The following is a 21400-nucleotide window of genomic DNA, read 5'->3' as shown; positions in this document are numbered from 1 at the left end:
GTTGACGTTATTCTGTGTTGTGCAAAGCGGTGAAAATATGCAGTGCCGTTACGACTCCTGAGTGTGGCAGATGGTTTGCAACCTCAGCTGCAAACAAAAGTCGACACGCTGAGCTAACAAGCACTACATATATTGTCCAAAGTGGGCTATTGTCGGGGGACATTTATGAGGTCTAATTTACATGTGAATGCACTGACTGTCTGCGCGACTAGGTGACGACGTGCTCTCACAGAAAAACAGCCAATCAACAGTCAAGTCTTTGTCCTACCTCTGTACAACCACGTATTGGAACCTGTGGATACATAGAGAATACATGGACTAATCCCAAATCTCTCTTGATCAAATTTAATTTGCCTTGTGGTAATGTTATTAAACCGACGTTTAGTAATAAATCTATTAAATCTGTATATAAGTCTAAATGTTTCTAGATGCATAACATTGTAATTACACAGGTACTTTACGACTCTCATGTAAACAACGTGTCACATTTGGAATCAGTTGCAACTAATGCAGATGTTGATGTCAGATTTCGGCTTTTACTTTGTTAACCTAGTTTAGCAAAATGTCCTTTTTCAAATGGACACCAGTTTCTGCAACTGGTATGTAAAAAGTCTCTGAGACTAACGTAGGTTAGAATTAACAATGGACCCAGTGTATCATCGAACTTCTATAGGATATTTCTAAAAAACAACTTAGGTCGTTCCCTAGTTTCTGACAATCTGTTTTGAGTCTGTTTTAACATAAGTCAGACTGCCTTCGAACATAAATGTTTCAGTGAAATATTTGTTGTTGTTGAAACACTGGTTGCTCTCTTACCCTCACCCTATGGCCTCTGTCTGTCTGTCTGTATGTCTCTTTCTCAGCAAAACTGCATGTCGCTTCTCTTTGTTTATCTCTTTAGACGCCGTCTTCCTCTGCTCATGTGACCGCAGCTTTTACTGAGGAGCTCTGGTGGTTCCGTGGTGAACCATGAACACATGACCACTGATTTCAAATCAGTTTAATCAAGGAAGCTTCCTATTACACTAATACTCATACCTGTGAGTGTTTAATCCATACAGTTTTTGGTGGGCCCATGTTAACTTTTAACAGTTTTCACATGCAAACAGTGTTATCACAGCACTGGCAAAATGACCAGTTAATTACAGTAGCCAGATTTCACTCTCTCACTTATTACTTACATGTACAAAGAACATGGTAGAACAGTAAACTTCAGGGGGCACTACTCTTCCCTAAAGCAAGACAGAGGTATTATTACGTCACTGTTTATGGAAATATTGTCATCACCGTTTATACTACACATGCACCCACCACAAAGTGGTTTTAGGGTCTTAGCTTCTCCAGCTGACATTCTCTATAACTGACATTCGAGTGTGTCCGTGGGAACAGCTGATGTAAGACTTAAAGATTTTAAGATTTTGCTTTTTTTAATAAACACATATAATAAATATTACATGTAAGTTATTTATAAACTGGTTGAGTTTTTAGAATACACACTACGTTTGCAACATTACATTCTTGCAAACAAAAAGTTTACCAGTAGAGGCAGGCAACTGCTGATCACACATTCATGTAGGGTAAGAGGGTGTCACCTGGTAAACTTCAAGCAACACACACTCTGAAGAAAGATATTATGCAACAAAAAAAGCACATGGATCATCGTAGACCTTTGGCCCAAGCAGTAGTTCAGTTGGGTTGGGTCTAGTACTACTCAGTACTTAATGACAGATAGATCTACTGTCTTTGATCAGACTTGTGTTTGCAAGTTTTCTCATTGTTCTGAATCTTGTTAAATAATGTGTAATAAATAAATTGTCTTATCTGAGTGTGTGCATCACTGATATAGGTCAAAACACAGGGCTTTTGTTTGTTTGTTTGTTTGTTTGTATGTTTTTGCTTTTTAATTTATATAAAACATAACACGCATAAATAAGCCATCTCTGTATCATGACATTTTAATTAAATATCAAAATCATTGCATTGCCATTTCATTCCAGAAGGGGGGGCACCAGAACCACCAGAACCTCCTTTGTCTAATCGAGAAAGAGTGACCAACTATATTAGGAACCCTGTCAAGTCTGGAGATTCAGTTTGAACAATGTGAGTTAGTGAGTGCCTGCGTTCCAAATTTCAGTGTGTTTCAATCGTACTGATAGCTAAAGTGAACAACTAAGATTTTTGTCCCTGTACCAGTTGGACTGAAACCGAGAATGATTCACAGTTACTCCGAAGCGCAACGAAACGCTATAAATAGGCTGTGTAGCTTGGAATCAGTGAGCTCAAAAGTTTAAGTTAACTAATATTATAAGTGAACTGATAACTGAACACTGTTTCTCAAGCTCAGGTCTGAAGACCAACGGGACACAAAACACAACTTCAAATGATTGATTCAGCTAGACAAGAATTTTGATGAGCTGTTGATCATTTAAAATACATCAGTTCTGGGTTGCAGTGAAACCTGTGAACCATATGGTGTAACATATTAATACAGTGCTGCATAGTGCTGTTTCCCTAGGATAGTCTACCTACAATTGTGTAACACATTAATATGGCACTTCCTTGTCTGACGGCATCTGAGGTGAACAATATATGCATATATGTCAGGAGTCATATTGGAAGTATTGAGAAATAGATCAGAGCTTGCTTCACCCACACTCACATTTTGTGGTCGAGTTTCTTCGCATCTCATAGATTTAGTATCAATATGTAGTTTCCCACAGCTTGGCGTGTTCTTAAGAAATTAAAGCGCTGGGCCTTTTTTCTTTTCTTTTCTTTTCTTTTTTTTTTTTCAAATTGACACTTCAAAAAAAAAAAAAGAAAAAAAAAAAGAGCTACTTGCTTGTTTTGTTCTTTGGAAAGAAAAGTCTTTGCAAAGACAGATGGCTTGAGACAGTTCTAGAATCATCTAGCACAGACCAGCCTCACTGGCAGAGACTTCAGCAAGTGGAAACGACTGTTCGTGCCAATGTTTCAGTGTCAACCCTTTATAAGAAAACAAAAACCTTAAAATATGACTGAGCTGTGACCTATTCTTTTCTTACCAATTTCTCTTTTTTCCCCCCCCTCTTTTTCCTCTTTTTATTTAAGGCTCAAATTTTGGATTAAAAGTGTTGGACTCTGGTGTCATATCTGGCAACACTCAAACCACAACCCCCACCCCCCCCACACCCCATACCCCACCCCTTCCTGCAGGCTGCCAGGCAAGCTGTTCAGTAACAGAGACGCTGTAAGTTTTATGTTCCTTTTGAGTGCAGATAAAACAGTTTGCGCCAGATCATACATTTGGTGTTCGTGCGACACATTATCAGGGTAAAATTCTTGGCCTCCTAGGTCAGCTTCACAAGAACAGTGTTGCCTCTCGCATGGGAACTGATACTGGGCCAGTTTTACACGCATCACTCTAACGAAAATGACAGTCTTGATTCAGAATGTTCCACACTGAGAGGATATTAATCCATTTACACGTTATAGTCTGTCTGTGCTAGTTACACAGGAAGCAAAACGTGACATTTTATCTGTGTAGATGTTCACCACAGAATTATTGTTGTTTCGTTTTTTTGTTTTTTTTTAGTGTGACATCAAGCTCACAGCAAGGTTAAAGAGCCATTCGCAGTCATTTCAACTGCTATTGAGAGTCAGTGTGCCCTTGTTCTTCAGAATCATGTACAAGAATCTGTCTATGGTTTGATAGACAGTTTGATCAAATAAACAAGTTGTTAATAGTTTGATTATAAATTGTTTCAAAAGGCAATAAAGCCTGACCTATTACCAGCACAAACAATGAAAACAAACTGTCAGGGTGTCCCTATATTGGAAAAAGGACATTTGTGATTACTCTGTATTGGAAGTACTGGAGGACATCCAATTTCAATCCAAGTTGAATAGATGTTAATCTGCTAAATGGTGTCAATTGTCGATCTGAGCCTACATCAGACATCATCTGATTTCAGTGACGTGGTCCCATGCCCAATATAGTCTAAGATCTAGAGTAAACGTGACTTCACCTTTAATTTAATAACCGAGAAACATATCAAGCGTCACCACTTTTCTCTGATTTTAGAGAAGAGGTGAAAATATCGTGGAAATAAAAATTACATGCCAGATTCATCAGCAGGTAAATCAAAGTAGAACCATATAAAGAACTACTGAAGGCAAAGTTATTTATTAACTTCCGGAGAGTTGATGCAAATCGGAGTGCGTAGTATGCTATCGTAAATAGGCTTTCCCAAAATAAGGTTCGGAAGTAGAATTAACAATAAAAGTCCCCTCTCGGAGACAGAACACTGATTTGTAATACAACCTGCTTGGGGACGAAATCCACAAAAATATTATGACACAGTTGTATTTATGTTCAGAGCACATTTGCATACTTTAATCGCGTTTGAAATATACATTTTGTAAAAGCAGCTGAACAACACTGTAGGCTAACGGCGGTTGAGCTAATTATATGTAGAAGTTCAGTAAAATGTTTGGATATACTTTCAAACGCAGATATCATCAAATATGATTAAAAATGAGTTCTTTTGTGTCTAGACATTTCGAATGTTTGAGAACTCGGTTTTAATAACATAAAAAACCAAGCCGTTACAATATCAGGACCACAAAGTGACTTTTACGTTGACATCACACCGGAAGCCATCCTCATCCCTTTTAAATTCGCCCTCTTGGAGCTCCTCACACACAGCCCAGAGAGATCATCCTTAGTGGTGGTCGGGATTAGGATATTAATTCTACCTACAGAGACTACAGGGAACCGAGGAAAAAGGCGCAGACATGGTGAAGATAACTTTTCAACCGGTTTCAGCACAGAAACCCGAGAAGGAGAACGATGGAGACAAAGAGGATATTCTCATGTCTTATCCTCACGTGAGTTCATTCTCATACCAAATCCCTTTGTTGTTTGCATTGACTTTGATGGATTTAGACAGTGCGCTGTTCTTAGACAATAGCACGTACAGTTTTCGAATAGATGTTTCGATGAGCCTTAAATATTACAGCGATACAATGAATACATTCTACCAGTAAATTATATTGATAATTGCAACGATTTTTATTTCTTTGACAGATTAAATGCTGAATTTACACACAAAGTTATTTGACCCTTGAGTCGGGCGATGATAATGGCAACAATGTCATATTCCAATGAATTAAGATTATATAGGATGGTATACTTGGTGCCAAAGTTAAATGATGAATAAGTTATTTTGTCGTTGCCTAAATAAAGATGTTTGGACCACAGTCCGACTAATGTGAATGCCCAACAGCATAGAGCTGCGACGCTAACATTACATCACTGCTTTGGTCAGACACTGCAGAAACAGGACAGGGTTTGCTACAGAGAACAGAGTGTCCGGGAGGTGTTACTTATATTTGTATCGTGCGAACCTGTAGACTGTTTATCACACACATTAAACCTAATTCGTTACCACTTCGGGAATAATGTTGCAAATCAACCTCACCGCGGGATTTTCTTTTCTTTATCTTTTTTTTTTTTTTTTTTTTACGTAGGCAACATTCTATCCACTTTACCCGTGCCAAATGAGGGCGACAGCCATGTTACTCAATAGGTTGTATACTCTTGCAAAATGGATGACATAGAATTAATCTGCTTTTTAAAAATTCATGCTCGATACCCAAGTAGAATTACGGTATTGACATTAAAATTAAGTGGGGTTTTTTTCCCACAGCATCACCCGTGCCAAGTTAAAAATGTAGATTCTGGGTTAAAACCGATGGGAAATTCGTTGATGCCCTATTTAAATTCCACATGTGCTACTGTCCTGAATAGAGACAGTAATTAGGATGTAATGGAGATATGAAGTGAAAGATGCCCCCCCCCCCCCCTCTCTCTCTCTCTCTCTCTCTCTCATCATCCTTTTGAGGGGAGGATGTTGGCATTGTTCCAACCATCAGATCTCATTAAAAGGAGAAAGACCAAAACAAGGTCATTATAACATTAACATGTTCTATCGTCCCCCAAGCATCTGTAAGCCTGCCTTAATGGTTCAAAGGCCGATGCAACAAATCTTCTTATCATTACGTTGTCATGTTGAATCTGTAATACGATTTTTTATTAAGGACAGGTATTATTGTACTGTTCAGTTTCATGATGCTGTTCTGCTTTGGCTGCATGCCCAAGCAAATTGTACCAGCCTCTCTTGACATGTTCCCTGTACGTGACTAAGAAGTCAGAACAAATATGGAGTGTGGAAGTACAGTACAGCTCTAATTATATTCCCTCAGCCAGGCATAGTAGCTCTGTCAGCAGTCTGTTTCATTCATTTCTATGCTGAAGGGTGTAAGCGGCGTGGGCTGGATCAGCCGCGCATTAACCGAGAGACTGTAGGTGGGATGCTGTTGCTCACTACACTGACGTCCAGAGATGCTCTGAGTGACTAATTTCTTGGCAAAGCCGGACACAAAGACAATTTGCGCCCGTCTGCCTGTTGAGATTTAAAAAAAAAGGAAAAAAAAAAAAATCTTAACTCCACGTGAACAAAATTCTGTCTCATCTTTCCAGTGGATGCCAAATGATGCCTGCATTTTCCTTACAAAAATAAGTCAATATGTATATCCTTTTTGTTTCCTATAGGAGGAACTGGTTCTTCCCCTCAGGTCAAAGAAGTCCCCTCTGAATGGACTATGCTGCCTCACATTTGGCCTGGTCATCTTCATGTCTGGCCTGGTCCTAGCATCCATATATGTCTATCGCTACTACTTCACAGCCCAGGTGAGCCTGAATGACCAATCGCTGTTCTCTCCTTCATTATGACCTCATTTGTTCCATTCTGCTCAAAACATTCCATGCAGAGATTCCATTGGAACCCTGGGCCTCGGCACTCTTGTGACGAACGGCCTAATTGTGGTTACATATTAACGTGCATTTAATAACCGTTTATTGTGCCCCGGGCAGATTCCCGAAGACAGTCTTTTCCACTGTCACGTGATGTACGAGGATTCGGTGTATGCTCCCCTGCTGGGCCATCAGGAGCTGGAGGAGAACGTTGGCATCTACCTCAAAGATAACTACGAGCAGATCAGCGTTCCCGTTCCAGATTTCGGAAGCTCCGATCCTGCTGACATCATCCACGACTTCCACAGGGTGAGGAAGTCACAGATACTCTGCTAGTGGAGGGATGGACCTATTCATCCAGATACCATAAACATACAGTGGACATTCCAACTCACAGAGCATGAAATATAATGGGTTTTTTTTTTCTTTCTTTCTTGTGTTTAATCAGTCCAGGGAAACTTTATTTCACTTTGTCGCTCTAATCATTAACGTGTAGCTCTGCCTTTTTGCATAGTTTGAATTTTTCTTTGCTTTTTTACGAATGAATGAGATGTCCGTTTACATTAGAGGAGATGCAAAATGCTCCTTTTCCTGCTCTTAATCTGAGCCTGTTTGATAGTAGTTTCTTTAAAAAAAAGGAACTCAGCCACTAGTCTCATTGAACAAATTTCTGTTTTAAAGTTGTTGCTGATCTTCTTGTTTGCTTGTTTGTTTGTTTGTTTGTATCCCAGGGTCTCACCGCCTATCATGACATTGCGCTGGGCAAGTGCTACGTGATCGAACTTAATACAACCATGGTCATGCCGCCCAGGAATCTGTGGGAGCTCCTGGTTAACGTCAAGGTATTGGCTCCCGTCATCTTTTCACCTCGCTTTGGCTAGAGGAGGAAAAGGAATGCCTGCCAAGACTGTAACTGAGTCACCTCACGGAATTGTCAGATAGACACTTTTTTTTCTTTTTTCTTTTTTTTTCGGTTTGTTGGTTTTTGTTTTGTTTTGTTTTGTTTTTTAAAGACGTATCAAAGGTAATACAGTCACAGTTAGTCAATATGAGAGCAAATACATCCGCAGCTGAAACCGTCTCTGTGCAACTTATCCCTCAGTTAACAAAGAGAAACGACATATAGGTTAACTTCTAGGGCACCGAGCACATAGTAAGAATCAGCTTACAGGTTTCGCTGTTTTCTGAATGCTAAGTTGCTGTGGTGTGCGTGTGTGTGTGTGTGTTTCATTATGAGTAATATGAGTGTAATTTTGGGTTTGTTTGCATGGTTTTTGCAGAGGGGAACATACTTGCCACAGACATACATGGTTCAGGAGGAGATGGTGGTGACCGGACGCGTTCGAAACCTGCGTCTCCTCGGCCCGTTCATTCACAGGCTCTGTTACGGCAAGGAGACGTTCAGACTGAGGCGCCGGAGCCAGCGCAGACGTGAGTCCTTACGCTCGCGCCTCCCCTCTCTTCTCCTCTCTCACGTCGTTTCACGTCCTTCTGTCCTCCACTCACCTCTTCTCTCTTCGTTTTCGCTTACAGTGACTCTTCTCGTTATCTGTCCTCCCGATCGTTCTCTTTGTCTCTCATCGTCTCTGTCCCCCCCCCCGACCCACCCACTTTATCTCTTTATCTCTTTCTCTCTTTATCTCTGTATTTCTATTTTACTCTCTTGCCTGTCTCTTGCTGTCTTCTCGCCATCTCTCTCTCTCTTTCTCACTCTCTCTCTCTCTCTCTCTCTCTCTCTCTTCCTCACTGTTTTTGCACTTTCATCATGCCATTTCTTACTTTAGCCACCACTTCTGCTAAAATGGCACCTGTCCTTTTCTGAAACCTTAAGCTTCCTGTTCAGTCACATTTTATTACATTTTTTCGTTCGGCGCTCTCAGGCTTTCGTTCCGCTTTTTAGCAAGGGGCCTTATAACAACGCCTTGTCTCTCAGTTTTAAGATTCACCAGACATCTCAGTCAGCTGTGTGGAGCGGTCAACTGGCCAAATCCGAAGCAAACTTCCGCCCGCAAAACTTAGATCCTTTCACTACACATTACACAAATCCGCCTCCTCCTTCTCCTCTTCTTCTTCTTCTTCTTTTTTTGGCAAACGGGAGCTTGTTCAAGAGGAAATCCAGGGCTGTAAAAGTGTGTAGGCTCAGAGCGCGTAGTCACTGGCTCCCCTCATGAGTAACGTGTGTGAGTCGGTGTGTGTGGATGACTCATAAGCAGTACAGCTCCAATTAGAGAGCTCCACGGGAGAGAGGATGTGATGCGTGTATGTGTGCGTACTGTGTGTGTGGGATTTTTTTTAACTCCTCTGATGGAGAGGCTCTCTCTTTCTCTGTCTCTTGTACGGCAGCACAGATGGTTGCTAGGCTACGGGAGCATAAGGATCTGGTGACGCTGTGTGGCTAGACAGTGACGGTGTTCTTTTTATAAAATGAGCTTTTTAAAGTTGAATCTCCACACACGCACACGGGGATTCAGATTTCAGTACGAAGATGAGTAGAATTTAATCACTGAAAAAAAAAAAACCCAACGCACACACATACGCACACACATAAGAAATGTTTTTCGAGATGTCGTAGATTAATTCAGACGTTTTTGCCTCTTATCAAATGCTGGTTGAGTTTCGTCAGCTTGTCTCATGCAAAGAAGTATCGACTCGCTCTCACAGTTGATGTAAACATGATGCTGTATAGCTGTAGGCCAGTTTGAATGTAGCCCTCAGTAGAGAGCTACATTCAAACTGGCCTATTCGACCTCTGACCTTTCGCTTTTTTTCTCCTCCTAGGCATTGACAAGCGATCGACGCGGAACTGCCACAGCATCCGTCATTTCGAGAACAAGTTTGTAGTGGAGACAGTTATCTGTGATTAAGCTTAAAGCCAGAAACACACCCTTCTCCCCGGAAACACCATATCCTGTCTGTACAGCTATACTGCACTTTAACAGTCTCATACTCAATACATAGATATTTGTGTGTGTGTGTGTCTGTATGTTTGTGTTTGTGTGTGTGTGTGTGTGTGTGTGTGCGTGTGTGTGTCTGTGTATTGTGTAATGTATTAGTTTACAAAGGTTGTTTGTGTCTCTGCTGTTGTTATTATTGTTCTTGTTGTTAATATTATTTATTATATTCTTTTGGAAACAATGATCTGTATATCTGAAGTAGCTTCGAGGAAGTTTTTGTTTTACTATTTGTATTGTATTGACTTTGAGATGTCGATTTGATTTGAGATGTCAGTTTTGTTCTTTTTCTTTTGATTTTCTTTCTCTTTTTCATTTCCTTTGCATAAATGCAGATAAGTCTGAAAAGCGTGAAGGGTTAATTTGGAGTTTGTCAATACATCTCCCTCTCTCTCTCTCTAATTCTCTCTCCCTCTCTCTCTCTCTCTCCCTCTCTCTCTCTCTCGCTCTCTGATTCTGTCTCTCGCTCTCTCTGATTCTCTCTCTCCCACTCTGATTCTCACTCTCTCCCTGTGTCTGCTCTGCTGTGTTAGAATTTTGTAGGACAGGACTGACCTACTTAGTCAGTGGTTATGACACACACTATGCACCAATGTATTTCCTGTCTTGTTTGTTGGTTGGTTGATTTGTTTGTTTTTTTTCTGCCATTGTGAATTCAGTGTTATTAGGTTGTACAAATCTGTGTTAAATAAGAAATCCAGAATTGGAAAATTGTCTTTTAAATGCCAAAAAAAAAAATATACCTCATATTTTGACAAATGTATGAATTATTTGATAATTAATTCGCACATTGTTTTTCAAGGTAAATAAGCAATATTATTATTGAGCATGTAGAGTTTTCTTATCTTGGATTTCATATTTTAGCAGTGTTTCGTGTCATTTACCCACTGTTCATCATCAACAAAGTCATCTACTTTGTTTTATTTCATTCTCTTATCTCTCTTCTCTTATCTTTGTAATATTTACTTTGTGTAAATAAAGTTTGTAGAAAATTGAAAATAACTGTCAGGTGTAGATTAGGACCTAGGCTAATTTGATGTGGCTCATATTCCGTGTACATAATAGAATTCTGTGCTCTACATATTTTACAGTAGAAATCTGCTTCACTTTATATCAGTTAAACATGAAGGATGTTTAGGGTGAATCTGCGTATTTTTGATCTGACATCAGAAGCTCTCTCATCATATGTGGCTCGAGATCTTTCTCATAGTACGTGTTCTGTCCTTGAGGTAGCAGATCCTGTAACCTCTCTGGTGGAGTCGTCATGTTCTTATATATTCTTGCACCATTAATGGTTGGACTGTTCCTTTTCTGCATGATGTCTCACACAGTTTTTTGTTTTGCTGCAGAACTCAGAATCACTTCTTTTTTCTTTTCTTTTTTTTTTTTTTATTTAAATCGTTTGAGAGTGAGGAGCCTGGGCTGAAGTCGCTTTAAAAAAAAAAAAAGGGAGGATTTAGGATTATGTTAAAAAAAAAAAACAAAAAAAAAAACTTCTAAAGGACCCAATCCTGCCGTTCCCTTTCTCTGCACACTCTGTTTGCTTGTATAGTGACCAACTGCCTATCAATAAAATATTGAAACCTGAAATGTTTCTTTTATGCGTTTCGTTTCCAATCAGCATTTATGTGCAGGTTGTCATATGCAAGTCAATATTCAATCATTCGTGTAGCACGTTCTACACTAGACATTCTACACTAGTGACAACGCTTTACATAATACCAGGCCTGCACCCACCCCCACCCACAAGTGTGGTTTAGAAGCAGAGATGGGAAGAAAGTCCCTGTGGTTGAACCAACGTTCTAGAAGAGTGGAGAGTCCATTCTCCTCTGGCTGACACTTGGTTGTCAGATGATGATCATTAGTCTGGTATAGTAAAGTCATGTTTAGATTAGTCTGGATTAATCACAAGGGATAAAGACTGCAGCAGGGTCTGTATGAGTATAGTTCAGAATAGTATACTATAGCAAATATAGGGTAATACAGGGTCCATATGAGTGTAGTTCAGAATAGTATACTATAGCAAATATAGTGTGATACAGAAATATCAGCACATCCTCCATATTACCTCACAGGATTGTTAGATCGGGCAGTTTAGCTATGCATTAAGAAAATTGCTTCCTCACTGCCTAAATAAATAAAACAATTATTTTTTTCATTCTCAGCCAGATCTGCTCACTCCAAGTTCCCTCAAAGGATCATTTTTATCAAAGTCTCAGTTTGGAATGTTCTCCCAAACACTTGTCTTGATTATGTTTTCCCGTCTTGGTGTTTAGTTTTTTTCCTCTGACATATTTCACACGCTAATAAGCAGTTTACATAGCAACAAAGAAAAGAAACCTAATGAAATATCTCATTCGACATTATATCTCAACCTTAAAACTCATACACACACACACACACACACACACACACATATATATATATATACATATATATATATATATATATATATATATATATATATGGGATATTGATTCTTTCCTGAATTATAAAGTGCATTTGTGAAGTTTGTTTCATTCTTAATCCTAGTCTGGGAAATAATCCGGTCAAGAATACAAATTCTCTTTTTTGCTCCCTTTCAATACTGAATCAAATAACGTTAGGAAGAATATACGTCAAGACATGCAGCGCATATTATCTGCACAGTCGGATGGTCTGAGATGACTCATCACTGCGGGTTGTAGAGGATAGAAGCTGGTAGTATAAATGTTTGCAGTGGTGCATTTAAGAAGATGTGTACTTAGCTTACTTGCTGTAGTGCAATCAAGAAATGGAAGGGTGTTTTCAGAATAAGTAACATAGCAGCACAACCCACACAGAGGAAAAAGGAAGTTAGATTTGAGTTACTGATGAGAGCGCAGAGGACAATAACATGACACTGCATACTCCTTTGCTTAAGCTATGATGAAGGTGCAGGTGAATCCCAGTCATGATGATGATGATGATGATGATGAATCATTAGATTTGAGCGTTTGTGGATTTCTGGTTAAGCTTGGGTTTTACACTGAGAGACCCATTTGAGCAGGTGCTGAAGACCACTGCATCTCCACTGGAATGTCAAACAGTAACCCGTATTTCTCACGTGAATATATATTTATTTCGTAATGTCAATAACCAAAACATTTAAAAACTTCATCAGTTTGATCAGTTGAGAACTAGAAGACTTAAATACTGTCTGGATGCATGGGTGTTCAGTCACCTCGTGAACATTCTGACGCAGAAAAAGGAATACTCTTAAACAACGATGACTGTTTATTCATGTTCTTTGACCAGTGCTTGGTTAGAGAGCATTATCGGAACACGTGAGAGGCCATTGAAAGTCATTTTTAGCTGTTAATATTGTGAGAACCTTGTTTCCAGCTGATGATCCTGTACTTTTGTTAAACCACAGGAATGACAGCGAATTATGGGGTTTTTTTTGGAGAAAACACAACCATAGAGTCATTACTCCTTCACTTAAAGTACTCAAGGTGATGAGTTTGTTTTCAGCTGAAGTTAACTTTGAGATGTTACAGAGATGGTGGAGGCAGCCTGGGAGATGACAGGGTGTGTTGTTAAGATGCTCAGAGATTAGTGCAACTTCCCAAAAACGAGATCCCTTCCAAATGTAAATCTAGCACAATCAAGACATTTAACACAAACCCGTAATGTGCGAAAAAAGCAGAATTTATTATGCAAACAAAAATGTATCCAACAGCAAAATAGTACAGCATATTTTTTTTTTGCCAGACGTCCCCAGTGATCATGCTTATGATTTTATAATGGATCAGTTCCTGTGCAGTCCATCCCTTATGTATGTGCTTTAAACATAATATATATATACACACACACACACACACACACACAGAACCGAATCTGCTTCTGCACAGAGGACCTTTTTCATTTTTACCCTTCCAAATGATGTTCAGGTTAAAAATGACATGGACCACAGAGCCACTAGAACCACTAAAGTGCGCCATGTATGGATTTAGTCTTCTGTGGTATCCTCTTTCGATAACCATTCATCTGTCCGATTCCACAGGCCGTAGCTGCATCTTTTTCGTTTTCGCATCTGGGTTGCTTTTTATACCCTGTTTGGCCAGTCATATTTCTGTGAATTGCATGATATTACACTGACCCATGCAAAACAAACACAAACACGCACACACACAAACACACACAGGCACACACACACACACGCACACGCACGCACGCATGCACGCACGCACTCACACACGCACATGCACACGCACACGCACACGCAAACTCATACAAGATATCAGCAGTGGCTCATGTTAATTGCTACCACACACAGAACAGTGCACAGGATACAAATGAATACAAATTCAATCTTATTTCAGCATGAGCTCTGGGCCACCTTATAGTTTTGCCTCTGAACTGACATGGCACTGAAATAGTAGATCAGTGGATCCAGGCAGCTGTTGGAACTGGCCATGCAAAGAGTGATGGTTTGAAAGTCAAAGAAGTTATATTTGAGGAAACAAAGTTTGTGTAGACCGTACAAGATGAACGCCACATGAAATGGGATAAAACACACAGCATATATCAACAGGTTGAACACAAACAGCTTCACCATCTTGTACCTTTTCAACAGTGTCTCGGCTGTGGATGAAGAGGACGAAGATGCATTCTGGCTCCTGAGCTCCTTGACCACCGCCACAGTGCAGCCCACAATGATAACAAACGGCACCAGAATGCCAAGAAACGTGACCAGACAGAGGATGTAGAAGCCAAAGTGCCACTCAGCTTCCGTGTAGTTCTCAAAGCAGCGCCACACTTCGCAGTGTTTGTCCCAGTTGGCAGGGTGGTTGTTGGCGATGGGAACGGCCAGTGCGATTATCGCCAGCCACACGACGGTGCAGATCGTCCAGGCGATGGGCACCGTCCTCAGCGGGCGCGAACGTAACGGGTACACCACGGCCAGCAGCCGGTCCACACTGATGAAGGTGATGAAGAGGGAGCTGGAGTAGAGATTAACTGAGAACAGGGTCCCCGGAATCATGCAGGCCAAGTTTCCAAGGGGCCAGCGTCCCGTGGAAAAGTAGAAAATTCTCAGAGGCAAGGAGAGAATGAACAGCAGGTCAGACATGGCCAGATTGGCCATGTAGATGACTGGCACAGATCTTGTCAAACCCAGGCGGCAAACAAACGTCCACAGAGCCACGGTATTGAGCGGTAGACCAAGCGCCAGCACAACACTGTATGTTCCTGCGAACAGCGGGTATCTGAAATGAGACGTGTCACAGCTTCTGTTAAGAACAGTGGCGTTGTTGCAAGACATAGCTCCAAATCGCCACAAAAGAGTAGAGAGACAGAGTGTGAGTGTGAGAGAAGAACAGGAAAGATGTTTTGTTTTTGAGAGAGAGAGTTAGAGTGAGAGAGAGAAAACGCCCCTTATATAGAAGTGTGGTCTGATTTCTGCATGAAGAGCAAGTGGCTCTATCTTAGTCCTTTGGCTTTGTTTTGTTTTGGGGTTTTTTTTGTTTTTTTTTCTTACATGTTACAAGACAGGAAATAGTGGGAGGTTTCACTTAACCGTCTCTTGAGGGGTGAACAGGCATTGCACTTAGAGAAAAGTAATTACTGCTTTTAATGCAGCTGACAACACCTTAGTCTGATAACTCTGTAATCATTAAAAAAAAAAAAATCAAACTGACATTCATATTTGTTTTTCTATATGCATACTCTCTATGGAATTCTCTCCCCACAGAATAAAAGCAGATGAGACATATTGAAAGTAGTTGCCTCTTGCTTATGGACCCAATATATGGTGGTTATATCAGGTTACAACAGGACTGGACTATGCTCACTGAGAAACTCTTTAAACAAAGCAGTGCAGAATAGGTCACACAGTCAGCGTGCAGGGCTCGACTATATCAGTTAAATACTATATCAACAGCGACATCCTCTGGCCGCAGTGGTAAATTACAAATATCTCAAGCTCTGCTGGAGTCAAAGGTAAAGGCACACCGCTGTGGAGGTTGCAGATTTGCTTGAACTGTGATGCAACGTTTTGTTACGACTGACAGAAAAGGAAATGACATCTCGCTTGCCTCTGCATAACTGGGGACAATATGTGAACACTGCTATAACTTTATTTCTCTCTCTTTATTTCTCTTTCTCTTTATTTCTTCTCAAATGCCATGAAAATACAGCCACAACGTTTTGGCCTCCTCCCCGCCCCCATCCCTCTAGTTCACAATTTTCACTTGCGCGGGATAAGCGTCGGAGAGTCTTAAAACAGGTGCGTAGTGTTTAACAGTCCAAGGCAGTGTGTCTTAAATCGTTGATTCATAAGTTCCATCCTTCAGCCTGTTCTCAATCATGAAACGCTGTTTTAAGGGTGGTTTTATTGGGCGAGCGCAAAACCAAAATAACCTTGATTAATCTCGTATATCACTGTTAGCAGTTAGGGCAGGTTTTTTTATGTTGTTTTGCGTTAGAGATGTGCTTGCGTTAGAGATGTGATTTTGTAAGTGTATCTTTAATTTAGTTTGTCAGGTTTTCTTGACTACAGTCTTGAGAACGAGAACGTTTCCACGTAAGTGTCTGGTTTGATCGGATTAACTTCCGCGTGGATGCGCAGACCTCATGAAAAGGTTTAGGAGGGGACAAGTGGTGTAATTTCTCTTATCAGTTTAGGCAGACCTGATAGACTGCGAAATGCAAACCAAACTGTGTTCAGATAAAGCCATCGATTGGGAAATAAACAGATTCGACGAAACCGTTAAAGCACTGACAAGTTACATACTCAAAATAGATGGTTTATATTGTGACTGCAATAAGTTACAAAGCAGGAAGTGGGGCATTATGAATACACATGTAAAACATACACGTATACACTGTGAACTGTTGCCGATTGCGTAAGTGTCGCAACATATTTATAATCAGCATCCACAATTACAAAAATAAAAATAATGTACACATCGTGGTGGATTACCAAAGGAGCAAGAACAAAGAAACAAACACAACACACACGCACTACAGTAATGCTTTTGTCAGGGCAAACAGACTACAGAGAATCTAAGGATACCTTTAGAATTGAACAAAACAAAGACATTGTTTATTTCAAAGACTGCTTGCGACACTGGTGTGCTGCTGGTGCCCCAGAGTGTATATTGTTGCCCACGTGTCGTGGTGTCGGCGCATGACTTGCCACGATTCTACAATGAGAAGGAGGAAGCCAAACAAAGATTAATGGGTGTCAGAAAAACTCGTTTCTTCCTACTTTTTGAAGGAACTGTGGGAAATACAGATCAGTGCAGTGTTGTTCTGAAAGATTTGCAAATGCTGTAGTTGAATTGTAACCTGCATATGAAAACAGAAACAGCTTCCTTTCAGCAAGAAACAAAACAAAACAAAATAAAATAATAAGCACTAAAAAAAAAAAAAAAAAAATTTGAATCTGAAATGTGATAGAGCTCCATGTGACTCTTACCACTACTGACAAAACCAGTTAAGAGAAACCACCAGTTTGATCACCAGTTCTTACATCCGTAATATGTCACCATCTTGAATTCCTCATAATGTCAACATCAAGCTTTTTCAGGACACATTACAAAAAAAAAAAAAAACCCTTAATGACTCATTTCAGTAAAACTTGACAAGTGCCTGTCGCGTGTGAGAAGTTTCAAGGTTCCTCTCCAAGCCTGAGATGTATTCAACACATAAAAGCTACACAGTCAAACAGTGATTTCACTTCATTCTCGGGTAGTCGTGTGCAAAGAACTGACCTCCTGAAGGTTCCATTCACTCATGGACACTTCATGGAAAAGCTGATAGTAATCCTGAAATTTCCTGATGAGCTCTGCCCTCCATTAGGAAGAAGAAGAGGAAGACTGCAAACAGTTCTCATCAGTGCTTTATGTCTCGGAAGTGCTGGTGTTTTTTCTCACGCTGATAGACAGTCTTTGAGGTTTGGTGGACCGAACCTCTTTGGCAATGAAATAGTAACAGAGAGCGTCAAGGCAGCAGGTGATGTTAGCCAGACACATTGCAAGCTGTACGAATAAAGAAATTTTTTTTTTGTGTTCGCAGTCGGTGATGACCTCATTACGGACAAGAAACTGCAGGAAGATGCCCACGTGGCATGGCGTAAAAGGCACCAGAAAGGCACACAGGCTGCTGAATATGATCCTCACGCCGGCCTGGGTGTCTCGACTGCCACTCTCAGATTCCCGAAGACCATGTATGCTCAGACAAGAACAGACCACCAGCACAGTGGCTGGAAGGAGGAATCCACACAGCTCCACGGACACGATAAGAGCTGGGTGCCAGCCCTTCTTGGAAAACTCATGGAAACAGTGAAACTCTTTGAGTCTCTTTTCTCCAAACGTGTAAGTAGGTGAGGTTGCCAAGAGGACGATTCCCCATATGGCCAAACACACGCATAGGGAGATCTTTTTGGATCGCAGCTCCCGGGCGCGAAACGGATGTCGGATGGCTATGTAACGATCTATAGCTATGCAGACAATGGTGTAGATGCTTCCGTACATGCCGACGAAATACATGTTCTCCAAAAAGGAGCAGAAGGGCTTCATGCCGGGAGACCAGCAGGTGTTTGTGGCGTGCATCTTAAAGGGCAACAGCATGAGAAGGAGAAGATCCATCAAAGCCAAGTTCGTCATGTAGATGGTTGACTCTGTCCACTTTCGTAACAGGATGCAAAAGACCACCAGAGCCATGGTGTTCAGCACCATCCCAAAAACAAAGGTAGGCACATATATTACCAACTCCAGTGAACGCATCAGCTTATCCACTTCCTCAAAGGAACAGTTGTCACTCATGTTATAGCTGATGGGGGAAACAAAATAGGTCAGAAAAAAAAATGTAATGCTTTTATGTTTTTAGTCAACAGAAAGCATTGTTGCTACGTATGATTCAATTCAAATTCAGCATTAAATTTAGCATACGCAGCAGTCATGTCATTCGTCCCAGTGCAATTGCATTGCATTTAACCAATCTGTAACAACTATTTCTGAATTGTCTTAAAATATTAATTATTTGCACATTTTTCACACTGATTATTTTGTATCATTCAAAAGTACACATGAAGAAGAAACACTAGATATTTGAAAAATGTGTGAGCTGTAAAAAGTAAAAGGAACTTTTTAAAGTATACAGTTATTAAAAACATAAAACATCTATAACTTATCATCATCATCATCATAATGATAACAATGATAATAATAATAATAATTATTATTATTATTATTATTATTATTGCTTTAAGAATTGTGACATAAATTATTAGTATGATTAATAAAGATATTACTATTATGACTAATAAAGAAATATATATGGAATGTCAAAACACAGACTACCAATGGAAATATTCATAAAAAACAATTTGTTCTGTGAGATGAGCAAATTAAATATTGAACAGTTTTTAATTTGTATAACTAACAAAAGCCATTTTTTGTCTTTCAAACAAGATCTTTGGACAGCTATTTCTGCATTTCTTCAGATAATAGAAAAATGAACTGTCATTACTACAAAGTATTCCTTTTCCAATCTGCCTGTAAATGCAACAAATATAAATAATTCAAAATGTTTACTTAGAGATTAAAAAAATCCATCTCCATGAGCCTCATGACTTGTGTAACTAAATATGTAACAATAAAATTGTGTTTTGACAGGTTGTGTGTAACAACACCAGATTATTTCTGGCCTTGCAAAATGAAAAAAAAATGCACTGGTCAGAGCACTCAAATATGTTATTTAAAAATCAAAAACCAAATACCCTGAGATGCACATATGAAGTGTAGCTGAAACCCATATGGTTGTAATTAATAATGCATAATTAATTAGCCTGACTTACTTTGTGCAAAGTGTCATTTCTGTTGCTGATATCCAGTTTTCAACCACCTGAAGGTGAACAAAAAGAACATGTAAGAACCACTCTCTGTGTTGAGTCTAAATAAAGCAGCAACTGCGTAAGGGACTGTGTGTAGTATCACCTTTGAATCACACTAATAACTGACTGACCAGATGTGATTAAAAGGGTAGAATGGGTCCACTGAAATGCACGGCCTCCATTGCTTTCTCTCTCTTAAACACACAAACACACACCAGGTATGTTATGACGAACAGAAATGTTACACTTTTTTGAAGTGAATATGACTTTGTTAAGCTGAACTGGCTCTGCATTGTAGTCTGTCCTTCTTAGCAGTCACTGCAGAGCACAGATTGATTAAATGCAATTGTTGCCATGAAAATTAGTTCACATTAGTTCACAGCGATAAAGTTTCAACTCTGTCAGACAAAGTTATGAGTCAGACAGTCCTGTTTCTTAACCACACTCTTCCCTTTCTCAGACGTGTGGCTGGCAGCTACTCACGAAAAGTCTGTCTGGAGCTAACACTTTAATGCTGATACTCTGAATTGAATTTGATGCTCTACACAACATCTCCTTAAGTAAATACACTTAACTTAATCTTAATTAAGATTAGCGCAAAGTAGTCTTAACTCCTAAAATATACTCTAAACAATATCAGTATCAGTATAACCCATTATTAACACAGCATAATCTTTTTTTTTAGAAAACCAAATACATTTCTTTTCTTACAGACATGTTCTTTAAAAAAAAAATAAATTACACATCGTTCGATATACCATGTAACCTCAATTTTATTTGACACATTGTACTCTGCACTTAATTCACAATAATCTGAACACTCTTTACTATTTCTCCAAAATGTAATCTATTCTCACTTCACCATACTACACACAAATGAACTGTACTCTCTTTCGTAGAATATAATTTGTACTGTGCGCAGCAAATTCCATACATTGTTTTGTACAGTTTATAGCATGTTGCATTTTATACAAGACACTCTGCACTCAGTTTAAAATGAAATAAAAATGAAAAAAGAAATTTCGTGTTTCCAAAACACAAAAGGTAACAACAACCACCACGTGTAACAACTATTTTTTTTTTTCCTGTTACCAATGAACAGAAACTTAAAGATCAAACCTTCCATAGACAAGTGATTATTTCACTTTCAGCAGGCATGAGCTAGACTATGCGTGCAAATTGTGGAAATAATCATTTGAGCTTGTTGACTCAATGTACTGTCTGACAGCGTAGTTCAGTTGCAGACTGGATTTTATAACACTGATTTTTAAAAGAGCCTGAAACTAATGTATTGCTCTGCGTGTGTGCGATTTCACGGTCCTACCTTGCAGACTGCTGTCTGATGTGTTGTTTGAGGTGTCTTTCAAATGTGCACTGGGCGAGAGTGAGAAAAAAACTTCTGTTTTATGCGTTTCTCTGTCGCTACTTCCTTGTCAGCTATTGAAATCTGCTGATGTTTTTTTTTTTTCTGTTTACCCCTCAGTCTTTACTCATTTGTTACTGGAATTAATGCAATGTATTGAATTTCATTTATTTATTTATTTTGTCTGTTTATTTAGATTAAACTGACGAGGAAACCAGAGCGAAATACTTACTAAAAACACTTTTACAGCATTCTCCTCAGAGCTGTGCGGGCTAAAGTGTCATTGGCAAATGGGTTTAGATTTCAGCAATATGGAATAAATAGTATTAAACTAAACGTCAGCTTTGAAAAACAAAGCAAAGAACATTTATGGATGGTCTGTGTTCATTTGGGAAATGCAGCCTAAACTTCATTTTTAGCACTTGGTGCACCAC

At 39.6% G+C, this 21400-nt stretch overlaps 3 protein-coding genes across 4 annotated transcripts; 1 reads left to right on the top strand and 2 right to left on the bottom strand.

Moving 5' to 3' along the window:
- Positions 1-4773: 4773 nt before the first annotated feature.
- itm2cb (integral membrane protein 2Cb) lies at positions 4774-9657 on the top strand. Of its 2 annotated transcripts, none has more exons than XM_030775320.1 (6): positions 4774-4866; positions 6596-6730; positions 6914-7102; positions 7525-7635; positions 8074-8224; positions 9572-9657. In XM_030775320.1, the coding sequence occupies exons 1-6, from the start codon at positions 4774-4776 to the stop codon at positions 9655-9657; spliced, it is 765 nt and encodes a 254-aa protein (XP_030631180.1). The 2 variants fall into 2 exon arrangements, with proteins under 2 accessions (XP_030631180.1, XP_030631179.1); XM_030775319.1 differs by having other exon boundaries at positions 6593-6730.
- A 4426-nt stretch (positions 9658-14083) lies between these two features.
- On the bottom strand, positions 14084-15028 carry lpar5a (lysophosphatidic acid receptor 5a). Its single transcript, XM_030773484.1, has one exon. It carries the CDS (start codon positions 15026-15028, stop codon positions 14084-14086), a length of 945 nt encoding a protein of 314 aa, XP_030629344.1.
- Positions 15029-17609: 2581 nt separating this feature from the next.
- On the bottom strand, positions 17610-18533 carry LOC115811324 (G-protein coupled receptor 55). Its single transcript, XM_030773478.1, has one exon. The coding sequence runs from the start codon at positions 18531-18533 to the stop codon at positions 17610-17612; it is 924 nt and encodes a 307-aa protein (XP_030629338.1).
- Positions 18534-21400: the final 2867 nt, after the last annotated feature.

The sequence above is a fragment of the Chanos chanos genome, chromosome 5, assembly GCF_902362185.1.
Source record: "Chanos chanos chromosome 5, fChaCha1.1, whole genome shotgun sequence".
Classification (NCBI taxonomy): Eukaryota; Metazoa; Chordata; class Actinopteri; order Gonorynchiformes; family Chanidae; genus Chanos; species Chanos chanos.
The sequence above is the reverse complement of the archived record's forward strand: the minus strand, read 5'-3'. Positions and strand labels throughout refer to the sequence as shown.